General features: G+C 32.7%; 1 protein-coding gene across 1 annotated transcript in view; it reads right to left on the reverse strand.

The window, feature by feature from the left end:
- Positions 1 to 19,510, reverse strand: part of LOC117113094 (laminin subunit beta-1-like) — a gene marked incomplete in the record, with an annotated part of 28,335 nt that overhangs the window by 7,475 nt on the left and 1,350 nt on the right. Inside the window, 6 exon segments of the mRNA XM_033256324.1 lie at positions 2,039 to 2,161; positions 4,710 to 4,832; positions 6,552 to 6,668; positions 6,967 to 7,092; positions 7,556 to 7,780; positions 18,823 to 18,982. Of these exon segments, the coding sequence (XP_033112215.1) occupies positions 2,039 to 2,161; positions 4,710 to 4,832; positions 6,552 to 6,668; positions 6,967 to 7,092; positions 7,556 to 7,780; positions 18,823 to 18,982 (874 nt within the window).

Below are 19,510 nucleotides of genomic sequence, written 5' to 3' on the forward strand. Positions count from 1 at the left end.
CACTTTCCAGTAACTTAGGCTTGAAATGTCCAATTTGAATGAATGACCCCTCATTTTAAAGATCACATACTCTGAAAATTTTATTAACTTGAATTTCAATTTTTGCTACAACTTAGCCATTTTGCCACAACATGCCTCATCTTTCACAGTATATGGCACAGTATTTATTTAATAAAATACATTGCACTATCTACTACGGCTATTAAGCCACAGTAGACAGTAGCGGCGCCAGCGGGGTGGCAGGGGGGCTTATCCCCCCACCGGACAGGTCAAGACCCCTGCCGGACAGAGCTCGTCGGGCAGTCAGACCATCAAACATATAAAAATAGGCCCACACCAAGCCAACATATACCTGTCACAGTCTGTCAGAGTGCCATTTTCGGCCATCTAGAGGTTGATATTCTTTAAAAAAATCTCATTTGGGAGGGGGAACCCCCTCTCAACCCCTTCTCCCAGCTCAAGCCTACGAGCTCAAGTCCCCCTGTCAGACAACTTAGCCCCCCCCCCAGAAAATATATCCTAGAACCGCCACTGACAGTAGACATATTACAGTGTTAAACATAGTATTTACTCTCTTGTACATAATATATCATAGTGTTTATTATAGTATTATACAATATTTATCAAAGTATACTGTATATCACTATACAGTATTTAAAAGAAAACTGTATGGCACAGTTACATATTCCATATTTTGGGCACAGTACTAATCAATGTATTTATCATTAGATAGCGAAGTATGTCCATCTCAGTATATCATAAATATGGCACAGTATCTTTCAAAACGTATCTACAGGCATGACACTGTATCTCATGTAGAACATTCCATATGGTACAGTACCTAATCATTTCATATATGGCATAGTATCTATACAATTAAGATACAGTATCTATCATAAAGTATCCTAATAACTATCCTAAATATGGCAAAATCTACCATACCAAATATAATACAACTAATTAGGCTAACTAATAAATTTGGATTATTTTTAATTCACATCAACGCATATGTGGCTTTTTCCAGTGACTACAAATCTTTATTCCTTAGGGAGCTGTCAACAAAAGCATGGAAGCCGAATCAGCAAAGCTATTTAAAGGTCATCACACTGGACCTGGCACAATAACCGTATTAATAATACCCAGGCTAGCTATCATAGTTTTACATTTGCTTTGGTTAAGCCTAAGCCATCTGTCGTGGCATATTTTGTTTTAGGATTAAAGTCAAGTCAATTTGAAGGCTGTTTAAATTTGTTCTTCCTCGCAAATGAAAAGCATTATCTGAGTTATAAATCAAAAATTGATTCAGGCATAATAGTGATTAATGGAGTGGTGAGATCTTTATGAAAAGCCCAATAAGTCTGGGTACAAATTAAAATACATATATTACATTGTATAATAATAAGGGATGAACAATTCATTAAAGTTTCACAATATCATTTATTGATATTATTTTATTGTTATATTTTTATTTAATAATATATTGCACTGGTTGGGTATACAATATATTTTGTTTGATATTGATAATCAATACTGTCCAGAACAAGAGAAATTTGTTGATGTTAAAGATGATGATACAATAATGATAATTTTGATAATGATGATAATGATGATACTGATAAAATAATAAAAATTATTATAATTATGCTGACTGTTTTACAGGTCTGTAATATATTAATTTTAGTATTTTAATACTGTATTATATAATAATACTGTATTATATAAAACTTCAGAATCTTTCATAACATATGTTTTACACTACTGTGTTTACTTTAAATTTGACATAAGCATTCTGTAAAAGGCCATACTCAATAGTGATTCAATTAACTTCTTTTTTTGTTTTCGCTGTCTCATGTTTGAACTATTACAATTACCACAAATCTACCCCTACCCTCAAAACAAGACTTTAATGGGGGTCACCCTAGGGTATATGGAAATTGTTTTCATCTGATAAATAATGAGTTTTTATTGAATGAACATCAAACTATAAGCCTACAGGTGCACCTTAGGAACCTGTTCATTATCAATCTTGTTAAATTACCTTCAAGAGCTGTCTGACAAATTCTGCCGGTGTACCCCAAAGAGCATTGACAGACATATCCGTTGAGATCGGTGGTAGATGGGTTACATGTTCCCCCGTTAAAGCATGAGTTACTGCTACAACCTACGGGAAACAAAACATTATTGATAAAACCAACAGTTCAAGTTCAAGTTATCAGTTAACATTTTTGTACCATACTGTAATAGAGAATGATAGGCATAAAAAAACATGATTTCCCTGTACAATGTCACATAAATAGAGTAAAATTAACCACACAAAAAGTTCACAGGGTTAATACACATTGAGTTCAAAGCAATTATTTTAGTAGTCTATTATTCTCTCTCAAGCAATTCTAAAGGCACTTTTGCCAAAAACAGAAAGAATTAAGCATTACATTTTCTGGTTTCATTCAGTGTGTCACACACTTTTACATGTTTGAAACCCTTTATCCTTGGGTGGAGTCGTCCTTCTGGTGTACAGCAGGAGACAATCCCTCCTAATTTTAAAAGATGTTCCCTAATGCGTTCTTTAACGTACACATATTACACACAGAACCAATCCCTCTAGCAGAAACACAATTACAGCAGTAATGGAATTAAGTCAGGGACCGAAGGATTTGAAAGGACCTCCCCGGTTCAATGCACACAATGTAGCTTCAACCATTTTGCTCTCTGAGCTATATATGCTGATTTTATATTAAAAATAAATAATCTTAGGCCAACCTTCATCATTATAAAAACAGAATGTTTCATTTTTATGGTATGTTCACAATCAAAGAAACAAAGTAAAATTTGCCTCATGTTATTTTCCTCATATCATATGAAAATATTCTTTATTGCGATATTACTGCAGACTTAAATTCTTTCAGATCATATGCCAGCAGACATGCACAGCCTGCAGCCTCTGCTAATCCATTAGGATTATATCCCTAGTAACAAACATGCACAATCAGCAGTCATCTTCCCACTCCCAAAGGGAAGGATTATGCCTATTCATGCAGTACATTCAATATTATAGACAATACACAGCATTCAAATATTTACTATGCTACCTATATTATATTCTTTATTCTATTCTTTGATAACAATACACAAACACAAGCCTATGATCAAGGACAGCAAGCAATGTGATCAGTACAGCCACCGAACCAAGGATCTTAGTATTCAAAGACTAAGCTATACTAGTAAAGCCACATTTAACTATGTTGCCCAAAATCCCAGTTAAAAAAAATAGTAACAGAACATCCTTGAATGCTGTAATGACCCAAAAAACAAAGGGAGAACAATAAACAAACAAAAAAACCCATCAAGTTTATTAAACCATAATATGCTTTCCTACATTTTGAAGACTTAATGTTCACAGCCATTGAGAATTAGCTTTCAAGGCTCATCTTAAAACTTGATACTTAAGACTTCGAAGTGACTGGGATTATAATGAGGAACATCATAAAACGAATCATTAATGACAAAGAGGACTACAGGAAGTGGCACTCACAAACAAAGTGCGAAAAATTATGAGAATTTCGTCGCGTTTTTGTCCGCTGTGAAATAACGGTTGTGTAGCATTTGCAAATATGATATGGGAGACATTAATGGTAATTATCCTCAAGTCCGTAATAATTGGTGACGACCAAGACTTAAGTACTCTTCTACCAGTCTGTTTGTGATGAAAACAGCAGATTTTAAGCTAAAACTTCATTGATTAAACCATGGAGATATCTATAGATGAACTTTGCGTATTGATTTCTTGAGTCATGTGTGGGTTAGTACCAGAAAAGGAGACGTTGGTATACATGGAAAACAGCTGCAATGACTTTTTCAATTATTTATTAGTTTTTTTATTTAAAAAATTTCAAACCAGAGTTAGTCATCATTCAAAAATAATTAAAATAATTTTTTAAACATTTTTGTATCCATAATTTTAGGGATTTTTATTTTTTTTAAAGAATATTTAAACTACCAACATTTTTATTTTCAATTTTTAACCAGTGCTAAGGGAGTAGTATACAATATAAAGTGATAATTATCAAGTGTTTTTTAGGTTTATGACAACAACAATTGAAACCAGAGTTTCAACTAGTGGTAAGGGATTAGTATACAGTATAAAATTATAATCCATTGCTTTTTTTAGGTCTATGACAACAAAAGATGTAACAAAAGTAATAATTAATATTTTCTAATAATTAGATAATAAATTTGCACGTTTGATTTCCATAACAAGGGCTTGGGATTTAGCTTCTAAAATATTACTAGGAAGGAATGTTCTACATTAGATTGAGAAATTACATGGCAAATATTTTTGACAAGCAATTATTTCACTGAAACAATTTCTGTACATAACATTTGACTTGGTCAATAAATAAAATAACAACTGTCAAATGTGATCATTAAGCATAGCATTTTTGACCACATGAATGTTTGATTCTTACAACAAGCTGTTGCAATAATATTTGGCAAAAACAGATAAATTCCATTTCATTTTCAGTTCTCCAGAATAATACAAACACTGATTTGAAGATAAATAGTAGAAAACACTGCTGAGCATATTGAAGCTTGGCATGGCATGCACAAACATTTTTTTTTATGACAATTCTACGTACAACAAGCTTCTAAAGGCAAGCAGCCCCAAAACACTTCAGTTGTTCATCCGTGCACGGTAAATCTAGCCCTACCTAGGAGCATTGAACAATCCGTTCCAGTGAAACCTGGTGGGCAGACACAAGTGACTGTTGAAAGAACTTTGTTTACGGTTCGACAAGTACCGCCATTTTGACAAGAATCTGCATGGCAAAGACCTGTAGACAACATCAAATACATAATCAAGTATTCCTCTTTTATATTCAATTAAGTAAACATGATGTTGTTGGCAAATATTAGCCTGAATATCAAAATGGTTCTCTGGTGTGTTGGCATAGTGGTAGAATGAATATTGGACTAACAGTTGGTGTTAGCATGTAGGTAAATTTTGCTTTGTGTTCAAAATTATCAAGACTAGAGATCTCAATCCATTTTCCATTTCAAAACAGGAAAAAGATATTAAATTTTCTAAATTTCTCTTCCTTAGAAGAAACATACACAGTTTTTAGATGATATCAGATCATGGAGGTATTTTTTACCTCCATGATCAGACTAACCATCTTAAAAGTTTACAATATCATTTTGGTGAACTGCCAAGCATTTATCCTTTCTATTGCTAAAAATTTAAACATCCTCTGCTATTTAACTTGTTATTGGTTGTGTAATACCGTGTTCTTAATCACACTACACATTCAGTATGTTATTCACTGACCCTTTGAATGTACTTTAGTAGGCCTATGTGACATCATGAAGCTATATATAAGCGCCATGATGACATGAACTTAAACAGTTAGCAACTAATGTTAAACAATAAATCACACCTGTCAATTGGATTCCTTCATGTTTTTCATCTTTCAAATTATTAAGAGCTGACAATTTTTTCTACCTTGTTCTCCAAATTTTATTTTTAAGAAATCTTCAGAAAGAGGAATATAAAAATATAATTTTGTTTTCATGTTTTGAAAACTGTTCTGCAAAATACATTTAGGCTAAAAAGTGATAATATATATTTTTAATGAATAAATATATGCAAGAATGTGAGGTAAATATTGATAAAATTTTGTATAATTGAGTGGAAAAAAAAAATAATAAGACAGAATTTATAATGAGCCATCTATCTAGCGCGCTATTCCGAGGCGCAGAAAAGAAGAAATAAAGATTTGTTGATAGAAGATTTCAAGTTGCCGGTGGCCGAGATAAAATAATAATAAAAATTGTATATAGCGATTCAAAATTAATGCGAGACATATCTTTGCATCAGTTGTAACTGGCCATGAACCAATTGCGAAAAATTGCTGATGAAATCTTAAATCTGAAGGAAGAGGGTTAAACAAGGTTGATTATTAGGCAACACTTGTTCTTCAGCTGCTAATATACGGTACTATACTTCTAGGCTTCTTATTATGTAAGTACTTTATCATATTAGATTCTTCCAGACATAAATTCATATTTTATCCCAGCTGTTACAATATCTTGTATAGCAGGAAGACTTATAGTTTCTTAGGATTATTAGCACCACTGTTAGCTACCAAGATTCATGGCTTCTGAAGCCCATGCAAATAAAACAAAAATGGAGAAATGATTTTATCATGCAAAGGACCGTCCAAATCAGTGGCGGCACTAGGATGCCCAACAGAGGGGCTGATGTCTCAACGATAGGCCGATTTCTCTGGGAGAGCCTAAGTGGGCATGGTCAGGCGTCACTTAGAATCACCCAGAAAGGGTCTGGAAACTAAGGATTATTTAATCGGTATTAAAGTCTAACTGTACGTAAAAAGTACATATAATTTTGTTTCTCTGACAAATTGTAATTTTTTTTACCCCAACAGGGGGATAAAAAAACCCCTAAATTTGGAAGGGTTCAGTTCCTTCAAACCCTAGGCATAATACCCACTTCTGAAATCTTTTATTATACATCCCACACTGCTGTTCATTACCTTTCAAAAGTTCACAATATTGGCCAGTGAACCCTGGCAAACAATAACATGAATTCTGATCTCCAATCTGTATACAGGTTCCTCCATTTACGCAAATGTTTTGTGTGCATGCCATATCTGAAGAATATAACAAAATGAGATTAGGAATCATAAATGATAATAATAGAATATTCTTCTTTATGTACAGTAATAGTTTTATATAATTTCTCTATTTCTAAAATAGATAAATTAAAACATTTTTTTTTCCAAATTAGGCGACTCTTTCCATGAGCAATTTAGCAAAGAAATAACTTAAATGTAAGCAATTTAAATGGTGATGCTGTACTGTACTTCAATTCTTACAGTTTATCTATTAGCCCATCACAGAAATTTTAACATTAATAAGTATGATAAAAATTTAACTTTCTCTGCTCACCTCCGATATCTATTTCACAGTTGCTGCCTGTGTATCCCTCAGAACATGTGCACAGATAGCCTGATGAAATGTGCACATCTAAACCACAGGTGCCTTCATTTAGACAGGGTTGATCATAACACGCATCTGAAAAATGATTTACTGTCATTTCAATATTCAAGGGTACAGGCAATTGTAATTCGGCTAATTAGCAAGATATTAAAAACTACTATAGAAGCTGTTTTCAAAAGGTGTTTGTAGGCTAGCACATCTGTCCTCTCAATAGTAAATCGTAATTCTCTCCGTCAATTCTGACCTAATATTTTCTCTTTGTCATTTCAGTTATTGTCTCACCGATAGCAAATTTTAATTGTGTATTGTGGCAACAATCACTATCAAAATAAAAATAATAAAATAATAATGATACTATTATTTATAATAATAATAATAACAATATTACAAATAATTAATATTAATAATAACTATAAACAAAACAAAAAAAAACAATACCAATAATAATTATAATAATAGCATATGGGAAATTTTATAGATGATGCCAAGACTATAAATAAAATTCCGAGTAAGAATCAAAAATTGTTTGGTATAGTACCTGTTAAGCAGTTGGGTCCAGTGAATCCAGGTGCGCATACGCAGGTGTAGTTTCCCGGACCATTAATGCATGTGCCCCCGTTTTTACAGACGTCACTGATACACTCGTCGTAGTCTATCTCACAGTTTGTGCCTTTCCACTGCGGTGGGCACATACATGTGTAACGGTTATTTTCTACACTGACGCACATTCCGGAATTCTCGCATGGATCACTGTCACAAGAATCTAAATAAAAGAAAACACACTATTAGGTTAACGAAAGCAATAAGTAAAATGACAATGATAGAGAGAGCAACAATTACAATTCATTCATTATTCAGCCATAACAATTAAAAATACACAATAAAACCAATTCATAAGAGGGCAAGAAAAGTCAAAAGTAAACTAATTTACATTACTGTTACCCTGGGCCTGACAATCCAAACAAAGGAATTGACAATTTCATAATTTCAAAAATAAAGCAATTATGACAATTATAATAGTAATTAATTATAAATTAAAAATAATATTTAGTAAATATATTTGATTTGAAAGCAATATCATTTATTATAAGATTAGTATAATAGGCCTACTGTAGCAATAAATGACTGCATGTACTGTATTATTAATAATACAGTAGTTTGGATACAAGAAGTAGTTATTAATGATGTCAAATGATACCATTTATTTATAGAACCTTTAGGTTATAAACAGAATCTTAAACACCTAAGTAAACACGTGTACTGTATAAAAAAAGCGGCAACTAAATAAAGTAAAGGAATTAAGGAAATTTCCCATTTACATCTATTGTAAGTATTATTTCTTCCGCTTCCTAAATTATCCAAACCAAAACAATTAATATAAATATGAAATTTAAACTACTAGTTAATCTGAACTATATTAAATAGCTGTATAAAAAAATATTTGGAATTATTTGCCATGAAAATACCACTTTCAATACATAATATTTTCTATACCCTATCCCACAAAACCAAAGTATACAGTAAATGAAGTACTACAATTTATAGCACTAATTATTCTGAACTCCAAGTTGACAGGGACCAAACATATGTGGCAATCGGTACTGACTCGTCTTTAATTGGCATACACAAACGATAGTCAACCTGACTGCAATGTGCAGGCAGGCCGGCCATCACGTCAAGTCCTATTCAAGTATATGCTAAAGTCGGCAAGCCACCATACCACAAGTTCAGTCACATATCATTTCTGAAGAAAATATGTTCTTGTACTTATGCTAAACTTGTTTTACAGGTCATTAGCACTCAATCAGATCATTCAGACACTGCTTAAAACTGTGTTGGATGGCACAATATGGTTGGCAACACGGATATTTCAAGTCTAGTGGGCTGATTTGCTAGTTGGGTTTTAAGAATCCTGTCAACATCACAAATGTTGTTTGTAAGCTTATTCAACATCTGTTGTTGGAGGGATATAAATAGTTTTATTTTTTTATACAAAAGTATGTAGAAAATTCTACTAAAAATTTGCCATTTGTTTCACTTTTCTAGAAGTACTTTGATTGACATACTTGTACCATTGATCAGACCTACTGTACATTAATAGTTAAAATATCATCATGATTAAACAAAAAGATGTCCATGAAAATCACACAATACAAACTTGCTCATTGCAGACTTCTTTAACTATTTACAGTTAAAAAGTAAAAAAAAAAAATTAATAATAACACCGGTAATAATAATTGATTAATTTATATTGCACAAATTCCATTGAAAATAAGTTCAAATGTGCAAAATAAACCTGTCTAATTTTCTACATACTTTTATCAACTTTTATGTGACAAATGTTTGTGAATTTCCCATATATGGGCATGATGATGTAATATCACTCATACACATATTGGTATGATGATGTCATATCCAAATAGGGCCAAACCACAGGCATTTGTGACATAAATCATTAACTTTTGGTTACTCTGAAAGAAAATCTTTGCCTTTTGGCGAAAACATTAATTTGAAAATAAAAATTGCTTAACTTGTATAGGCGTTATTTCAAATAAGTGTTCCTGATAAATTAAACATTTAATTCTTTGTATACACTTATCAATTTTTGGAAAAACAAAAAAAAACAATTTCTGTAGTTAAATAAGGTCATTAAAAAACTTTTTTTTTTTAAATCTGAGACTTAATAAGGAAAGTTGATGACATTGTATGGTTTTTTTAAAATGAGTAATTACAAGTTTAATTTTAATTGTTATTTCAACTTTTTGGTGGCAGTATATCTAACATCTTTTTCATCCTAGGTTCCTATCTATGAAATATCAAAAGTAGCACAAACCTAAGAACATATCAGTAGAAAAGGTCATCAAAAAGATTAATTGAAGTCTACCAAATATGGAAAATTCCCAGCTGATTACGGTTAAAAGTGGACAAGGAATATATAGGCTGCAGTGCAAATTCAACCATTCATCGATCGTTGAACTCCTTAATGATAATCTCAAAATATTCTATGCAGATTGATCATTACTACAGGTAGCTATTATATATTTAATGAGGGTGATTCATCCTGTGAAGCTAATCATTTGGAACCTTCGATGCACCATAACCAAGCCTCTTAAATTGAGTCTTGTGGAGTCCAAGTGGACTTTTAGTCCTGAGAAACATTGTGATATTTCTTGATGATCTGGACCTTGGAACCGGACAGCCTGCAACTACTTCCACTCAGTACATCATGAATCAAAGAAATTTATAGCTTATTATTCCTGATATAAATCCCTAATTTATCTTACAATTCAAAACAAATTAATAGTGACGATACTTTCAAGGTACTAAACAAATTGACAATTAGTTTGCTGAAAAAAAAGTTTTAATTGCCTAAACATTTATAGTCAATTTATCTATTCCTAAACATTTGCTCATCCCATTAAGATCTTGTAAACTTTTTAAGTGTCTGTGCTTTTAACAGGTTGATTGGTGTTGAGTCATTGCAGGATTAAAGATTGGGTGATTAAACTTTTATAGCCTGTGTGAAAGAATAAAGTCAGGGATACAATTTTTGTATATCAAACTCAAGAATATTTGATCAAATTATTTCGACTAAACAAGGATAGAGAACAGACAATCTTATTGATCAGATACTGTATCTGTTAAAGAAGCACAGTTAAATAAAGTCTGCACTACTGTCAGATAAAGTCTACCTTTATTTTTAACATTTGCTCATCTCCTTAAGAAGCAATGAACTTTTTAAGTGTCTGTGATTTTAACAGGTTGATTGGTATTGGATTAAAGATTTGTTAATTAAAATTGTTATAGCCTGTGGGAAGGAATAAATAATACTATTACATTTTTATCTGTCAGACTAAACAGTGTTTGATCAATATCAGTACTCATAAATCTGAGTTAATTAAGGTATCCCAAACAAGTATAAACTGTTTTATAGATAGCCATAATCTATAATCAGATAATATATACAGCTAAATAAGCCTATCTCTATTCCTAAAGTTTGCTCATCTCTTTGAGAACTTGTGAAGATTTTAAGTATCTGTGATTTCAGCAGGTTGAATGGCATTTCTAGATCAAGTCGTTTCAGGTTTAAAATAAATCTTATTTTGGTTCGTTGTCATCTTAAAAAAAAGTTCAAATAATCAATAAACTTTGAACCTACAGTATGACTGTTAAGACCAATTCAATTTTTATTAGGAAAATCTATTCACTCACTTATATTTGTTTACGTTTAACAAATTATTATCATGACAACCAATAAAAGAGTAGTGAAAGGAGAGGACCTCCCAGACTACAGTAATTTTGAATAACTTGATGAATGAGTATCGATGAGATTAATTTACAATAATGAAATGTTCTAATACATTGTCTGCATAAATTTCAAGCTCTTATACAACTGCTGTACATAACATAATAGGCAATATCCACTGTGCAGTAATTATTGCACAGGCCAGATTAAATTTTCTTTCATGCAAGCCATGGTGTGGCTTGTGTGTTTATGGCTGGTTTAGTATGTAGGTGCAGATTGAATTCTAAAACATTTTTTTTATTGCTATTATACCACACTTTTATTTCCTTCTCAAATAAAGAATACAAAGCAAATACCAGACATATGAGGCGTGGGCAGAGGTTTGTTCACAATCTCTAAAAGAATCTAAACTCATTGTCAGAAATTTTCTGTTCCATTGGCACAACAGTATATTGAATGGCCGGGGCCAATAGGTTTAGTGACAATAATCGCACCTGCAATGAAAAGCGAATTGTACATAATTTTACAAGGTGTCAGAAATGGGAAAAAATATAAACATTAAATAAGAATATATAATAATGAACATATTTTTAATATCAGAATATTTAAAACATATAACCAATATACAGCACGCATAATAAAACTTCAATTAAGAAAACTGAAAAATCATATTAAATGAAAGAAATTGAATTACTATAGTCAAAGGCTAATTACAGGGAGAAAAATTATGACATGAATTTCGAAATACGAAACAAACAAAACAAAACAAAAACATAGATTATGTAGACTTTATGAGGCTTTAGAAATAGAGTTGATCTTAGTTGTGAGAAAAAATCCTGTCACTTCACACCCATAAATTATAACTCCAGTACGGTACATTAAAATTTAATACAATACAGTAACTTTAGAAAACAGATTGATAGGAGTATAGACAAGAAAGCTAGTTTTTAATTAACACAATAAAACTTCATCAATACTCAATGTATGGACTGATATAAGATGCTTTGCTCCAGCTGCTGGGAATATATCACTGTATATCACTACTGTTAACAAGGAATCTGGTATGTATAAACCTTAACTTTACGTCAAGCTAATGTGTGGTACAGTACAGTCTGTGCTGTAGGCCAATTAGACAAACATATTGCCTTTAGTCCATGTCATTTTAGGGAAAACTGCCTTTCCAATCAGGATTTTGATGACAAATATTTTCACCTATAAGGCTCATAGTTGGCCGAATTAGTCACCAAAGATGATGTCATCAGGATTTCATACATGTGGGTATAAAAATAAACACATTCCCTAAAATCCTACGCTTATGCATTGAGCAGAGTCAAAAGTGGTGTACATAATAAAACGTCTAAAGTTTGATGAAGTTAGCATAAAAGATGCTTTTTATAACAACGTATACATTTTGAATGATTCATAGATTCATGACTTACATTTCAATTTAGTCTAAAAAAATATGAAGAGTTTTGAGAGGCCTTCTATTCTGCTTCTATGCTGCTTGGTCTGTGCCACATTCAGCACTAAAGGTGATCATTGTTGATCGCATTTAGCTTAAATACTCTCACCAAGTAATTTTGTTGCAATTTCTATTTGAAATATTTAAACTATAATTTTAGACAAACTTAAATTGGTGGATTGTAGAATAATTTCTTACGATTACCAATGAGTCAGAAGAATATTGTTTGTGTGAGTCTAGTCTGCTAAACCCTGTTCACGCAACGCAACAAGGCTACAGTACAGTATGCTTGTGGTTTACACAAGTCATTCTTACTCTTTAATGTTTTCATATTTTACCTACGGTATTGTACAAGTCAAGATTAAATCCTAAGATTGTTATTAAACAAGAAACTTAGAGATAAGAATGTTATATGATAAGGAAAGTTTACATTCTTTAACGTAATTCAAAGACATCTACTGTATGGCTGTTCTTGCTGTATTATACCATGGAGGTATTACAGTAAATCCCATTTACACAAATATAGCCTAATCCTTAATTTACAAGCCGATCTGGCAGGCTTGTTGTGAGCAAAACACCTACAAAACCACACAGAAACTATTTCGTTTCTAGCGCAATAAACATATCAAACCAGAGTTTTAAGAGATAGATTCACTTTTTTTCTACTCATTTTTTGAATTAAACTTTAAAATATGATTACTTTTTTAGTTTTTACTAAAGTGAGCCCCTGAATATCAGTTTCCCTTCAAGGAAACGGGAAGGGTTACTGTACCTCTTTAAACATTGTTGAAATAAAAAATAAATAAATAATGTGTAGGTTTAATAATATTGACATACTGCTGTATCTAGATACCCTTATATTTTTATATTGTATGTATTTTTAGGTAATTTACTGTATTGTAACCTTAATTTTTGTAATTTTTCATTTATGGCAATACTGTTTTTATATTTTATGCTTTTCATATCACCACCTGTCTTTGGAAAAATGAATTTCAATAATGCAGCTAAATGAGATGTCATTATCAAACATTTCATACAACACTTTAAAAATGGTAGCAAGTATGTACCATATTTTAAAAAAACAAAAAATAGTACAATATTTGAAACATCCTTATCAAAATTTGATGGTTTGATTGTTGAAATGATGGATGAATAGTTGAATGGAAAGATTCAAGGCGACAGTTATATAGATGCAAATAAATTGATAAATAAATGGATAGATAACCTAGTATTAACTTAAGTAGGTTGCTCTAGGCCTATTTATTCTAAATCCAGGCTATGTACTAGGACTAATCTGGGGTATATTAGACTAAATCTTTTTCAAACTACTAAGTTGACATTTTCTAAAGAATTACGCTTTCTTTGGATCTTAGTGTCTTACAAGATTTATAAAAATCCATCAATCGTTCACATTTTAATTGCTTCTCTAAACATTTCATGAAATTTTAACTCCAATGAAATCCACATCATAGTACATGTTGTCTCCATTTGCTTTAAAATTAATGAAAGGAGTTAAATTGAGGCTATAGTTGGCCACAAGGCATTAACTATTATACAGAATGTAAAATATAATCTAGGCCTACTGTACACTGTATGCTTGAACAAGATAGATCTCTTATATGACTGCAACAAGGTTTTCATTACTTTTTACATGTTTAGAGAGTATTGAAGCAATGGTCATTTATTTAATAATGCCTTCCACAAAAAAAAAACTGTATCAAGAAGCTTGTGTTGCATAGTGTTTGAATGCATGTGTACAGTGTATTTAAACAGCCAACTGAAGTGTTTTAATTTTATACCAGGCATTTTATAATGTAGCTCATAACTCAAGATAATTACTTTTTCAACATTTCAAGGATTGAAATGTTCACTAAAATTAGTATGGTTCTGCCACTCTAGGTTAAAGGATTGGGAATTCTTTTATTAACAAACAAGTTCCATCAAACTTTTTACAACACGTTTAGAGAAATTATTATACTGTATCAGTCTTGCATACTCTGAATTCAAATTTCAAACATTCTAACAGCCAACTGGCAGGGTTTGGAACATATAATCAATAAGCTCGTGCCGAAGCCTTCATTTGAAGTTGGCGATAAATCCAGAAGAAGAATAAAGGGCGAATCATGGCCTATCACAACATTGTCTCAGAATAGTTACTTTATTATAATACTCATGAAAATGTTCACCAAAAAATAAAATGAGTGTAAACTGCTGCTCTAACTATGGATTCAGGAATGTCTAATTTGTTAACAATCTTGCGACAAAACCATTGTTACATTCTAAGTCAGTGTATGAAACACAAAGTGACTCATGGCAAAAGTTTGGTCCTAAAACAACCCACACACATCTTGCTTACTAAAGGATGTTTTAACTTGAAGAAAAGTAAACTTATTCAAGAATATCTCTCAGTCTGCAGCAGTGCTATGCTAACAAGTGCTCCGACACACGATTTCCGCTCTTTGGTTTTCATAGATTTTTCAATTATGCAATTGTTTGCTTAAGGAAGTTTTTAACTTCTGCATCATTGTTATTTATTTTGATATTGTCTATTTTTAGAATACGTGTTTTAGTTAGAATATTAGTAAAGTTGTTTAATGTTTGTATGTACAAACAGTATGCTTGTGGAACGTTAAGTGTCTATGCTAGCTATAAAAACTAGACATATTATGCAATACATAGGCCTACTGCACCTTGAGGAAAACATGTTCTAATGAGGAAATCTAAGGGAGTACACTATGCCATCTCTGAAGGCCTCACAGCCAGTTGAAAGGACCAGCGTAGATTAGCCTTGAATCCCAATAGGGAAAATTTCATTTCTCCAAAAGAAATATCATCTTCAGAAATGATTAGTTATACTGTACATTAGTTCAATGGTACAAAACCATTGAATGCAACTGAAGTATTATTAATGCAACATAGCACTTGTGTTAAGCCTTAAAAAAATCCTGCATTACTGTAGGTCCATACCCAAGAGAAATGAAACATAATGAAATATTATTAGCCTTTTTTATGAGTGTATAATGTAGACTTTTACTACCACAGAAATACATTATATTTATATCAAAACGATTTAATGAATTTTAAAACAATTTTTTTTTTAAATAAATTAAAAGCAAATGAAAAAAGAATTACAACTAAACAAATATATTAAATAATCAAAATAATTACTAAAATTTTAATAGGCCTACAATTGATAATAAATAACAAACAAAATTTTTTTTAAATAATTAAAAAAAAGTTATTTACATGAAAATTCAAGCTCAGTGTGTCATGAGCAGATACCAAATATTCGTTTATGATTATTACACATTAACACAATAGAAACAAATAGAGCAATCGCATCCTATCTCACTATTATCGAAACATTATTAATAAAATCGGTAGGTCCCCTACCCGGGGGGGCTCGCCCTTGAATATTTCTATACAGGGAGGTACCACATTTACGGGGTATATTTTCGAGAACTTAGCAGCAGGAAAGTGTGGGAAATATGGGAGGGGGGGAGTTGCAGCATTTATGGGGTATGCTTGCGAGGACTTTGTAGCACAAGTGTGGGAAATAACCGGGGTGAAATTGGTAGTTAAAGTCCCTGGCCTATCCTGTGTCAAAGTACCACGATTTTCTGCATGATTTTAGCGGGAATTTCAAGCTACATGTAGACTGGGTGCTAAGCTGGAAGCCCCTGGCTAAGCCAACCACTGATTGGTGCAGCCACGAGATCGCGACCGGACGGAACACTTTTGCCATCGGTAACCCGTAAGATATTGCGCCTTCTTTGGGACTATTGAGTGACCTTTTCCCTGTCGTCTTTTAGAGCACAGTGCATTTTTGGTAAATGGTAGTTCCAGTCCATAAGAATTTTCAGTATAGGTAGCTCAAGTGTCTCAGTCTTGAAGTGGCTGCGGCACCCCCCTGATTGGTTGGTATGCAAGTGAGCTCCCCGGGGTCCCCTACTACTACCTATTATTGTATTAACATTTCTTATTATTATCATCTTCATCATCATCCTCATTATTTAGATTATTAATTCCATATTTATTAATTCGTTGCTGTTTCTTATTTTTTTAAACATACATTTTGAAAATATAGGTCCATAGTATACTGTGCCAGACACACTATTAATGATAAATTGAAGCCTATTTCTATGAAATGATTACTCTACATTGCAAGGTGTCAAACTATAATACCTAATGTGACAGATAAATGGTTAATTAATGTAGTAATATGTATGCTAATGCCAACCAACATCTGTTGCCTAATATTCCACAATAAAAACTATTTAAATAAAAATATGTCAAGTCTAAAAATAGAAAGTATACAGATATGGGTATGGGATGTGAGCATATGTCAATTATCCGATTAATATGTGATCGAATTGACGCCATTTGTTATATTGTATGTCAGAAATTTGACAGACTGATCAATTCTGTGCTGTTAGCTTTATGCAAACAACTTTGAACTTTATAATACTAAAGGCCAGGTCTACTGTATATAACATGTATTTAGATTATTGGCTGATTGTGAATATAGAAAATGGCACACGTCCTAGTTTTTGTGTTTTTTTTTTTTACAGAGTACAGAAACCTACAGTACATTTCACAAAAAAACACTAGGCCTACACAATATCATATTTATAATACCAACAAGGGTTTATCAAACAAAGCTCACTATTTGGGTCTATAACAGAGCATAAAGCTATGAATAGAGTCACTTGACAAGGGAAAAACATTCTGGTTTGAAAATTGAATTAAATAACACATTTGGACAAAAGAGGTAGGCATACAGTTGTTGCCAATAATATTGTTGAAATGTGTAATGTGACTGACTTGCAGAATTTAATCTGCCGTTGACCATCGAAGTGGGTTAAGAATTCAGAAGTATTACAGTAATCTTAAAAGCCTCCTGAAAGCTTTTTCAAAGAGTACTAGTGTACCAGTAATAATTTAACAGTAATTTCATTATTTTGTTATGGTAACATACATCAGTGACAAACTAAACTGTAAAATATAGCCAAGTATATTTATGAAATTTATCTTTCATGTTACTGTAATAGTTGATAGAATATCATCTCTTCTTCTAATAGGTAGGCCTACCATGTTGACGTTAATAGTTATTCGATACATTTCATCCTCCAATCCGAGACCACTTTGGGACCTGAAAATTTGGGGTGGTCTCGAGGTTTGGTCTCCACTGAAAGGGAAATATGTAGGCCTATATTTTAACAGCTTTAGTAGCAAAGTTTGCAAGTTTTTTTATTTGATAAAATGTCTTTTCTTAAACAAAATTCAATTATATTTTCTTTTTCTCATTTTGAAGACAATTTTTACTACAGTGATGTGGGTAGGAGATAAACTTTCATTCATTTTTTATGGTCTAATTTGTTATTTAGGGAGCATCCTTTGGAATATTTACTGCCTGTATGTGCTGGTAATGTACAGATAGCTTGAATAACTTTGTTTTATTTTCTATGGTGGAAAAATCTGAATTTAAAAGTAAAAACTGAACTTCATCGAGAGTATTAGTATCCTCTATTAGTGATGGTCAAGGTGAAATTTTCTTCATAGTGCTTTTAGCAACTTGACAACAGTCAACTTATTATTATAGTGTCTCCAGAGACTATCTTTTGAGAATAATAAAATGTCATCATTGCCACCACATTATCTAATCCAGGTTTTGTACCAAAGCCTTTGATTTGTTCTACTAACTGGCTTTATGATTACAGAGCATTGGCATACATACAGAAGGCTGGGGTGCGAGAGTGTGGACACATCCCTTCCCCACCCCATGATGGCAAATTAGTTCCACTGAGTCAGTTAAAATACTAAAAATGACCTTTAAGTTTTCATTGGAATAGGAATTTAGTTTTGCATTCTCAATTTTTCATACGCTCACCCCCAGGCCATTTCGCATCCCTCCCCTCCTAGGCCAAAACCAGACGGAATCCTAGCAAGTTGCACCTCCAAGACTTTTTTAAACAGTGGCATTAAAATATGTGCATATGGACTTTTGAAACATCCATTTGGGCACCATTCTCTGACTGTAGAGTTTACACTCAGGCACAGTACTCTAATTTTAACAATATGATGGGCATAGGCCTACCTGTGCTTAAGACTTTCTCTGTCCAGCTCACCAGAAAGATTACCAAAATCCACTTCATCACCGATTCAGTTGTAGTTTTCCCTGGATATATGTTCAATGTTGAAGACCTAATTCTGTCCTGGTTAACTTGATGATGCTGCTTTGCTGGTGATGTGTCAAACTTTAGTAGAAAAAATAAAGTAAAAATAATTATTATGAACATAGAATTTTTCTGGCAACACCAGTGGAGGCTTAGGCCTCAATTTGGAGGGCAAGTCCCCTCCCCCTTTCCACCATCAGCCGACATGTGGGACTTGAAAAAAGGATATGGGCAACTTGATAATTTGGTTTGGCTCCAATGGTGATGCTACTACTGTGGCATATCTAGGGGTCAAGGGGGATACCCTGCCCCAAAAACTTGCTTTCCCAGTCAACCCACACCCCCACATCCCCCCACCCCACTGATTTTAAAATGTTCAAAGCAAAAAAGTCATGCTGAAGTAGTTGATATGACCTGATATTGACGTATTTAGCAATGTAGCTCTCTTCGCTAATCATCGATCCCCCACTCCACCTTTGCACACCCCCTACCTCATTAGCCCTTCCGCTTCCATTTCTATACTCCTAATAATTTGCCACTGTGATAACAAACTTCAGGTCAAAAATTAGCCCTTCCGATGATGGAGCTGGCTAACCAGAAGCAATGCAC

This window comes from Anneissia japonica, unplaced genomic scaffold (assembly GCF_011630105.1).
Source record: "Anneissia japonica isolate Jap-2015-1 unplaced genomic scaffold, ASM1163010v1 scaffold287737_len543101_cov190, whole genome shotgun sequence".
NCBI lineage: Eukaryota > Metazoa > Echinodermata > Crinoidea > Comatulida > Comatulidae > Anneissia > Anneissia japonica.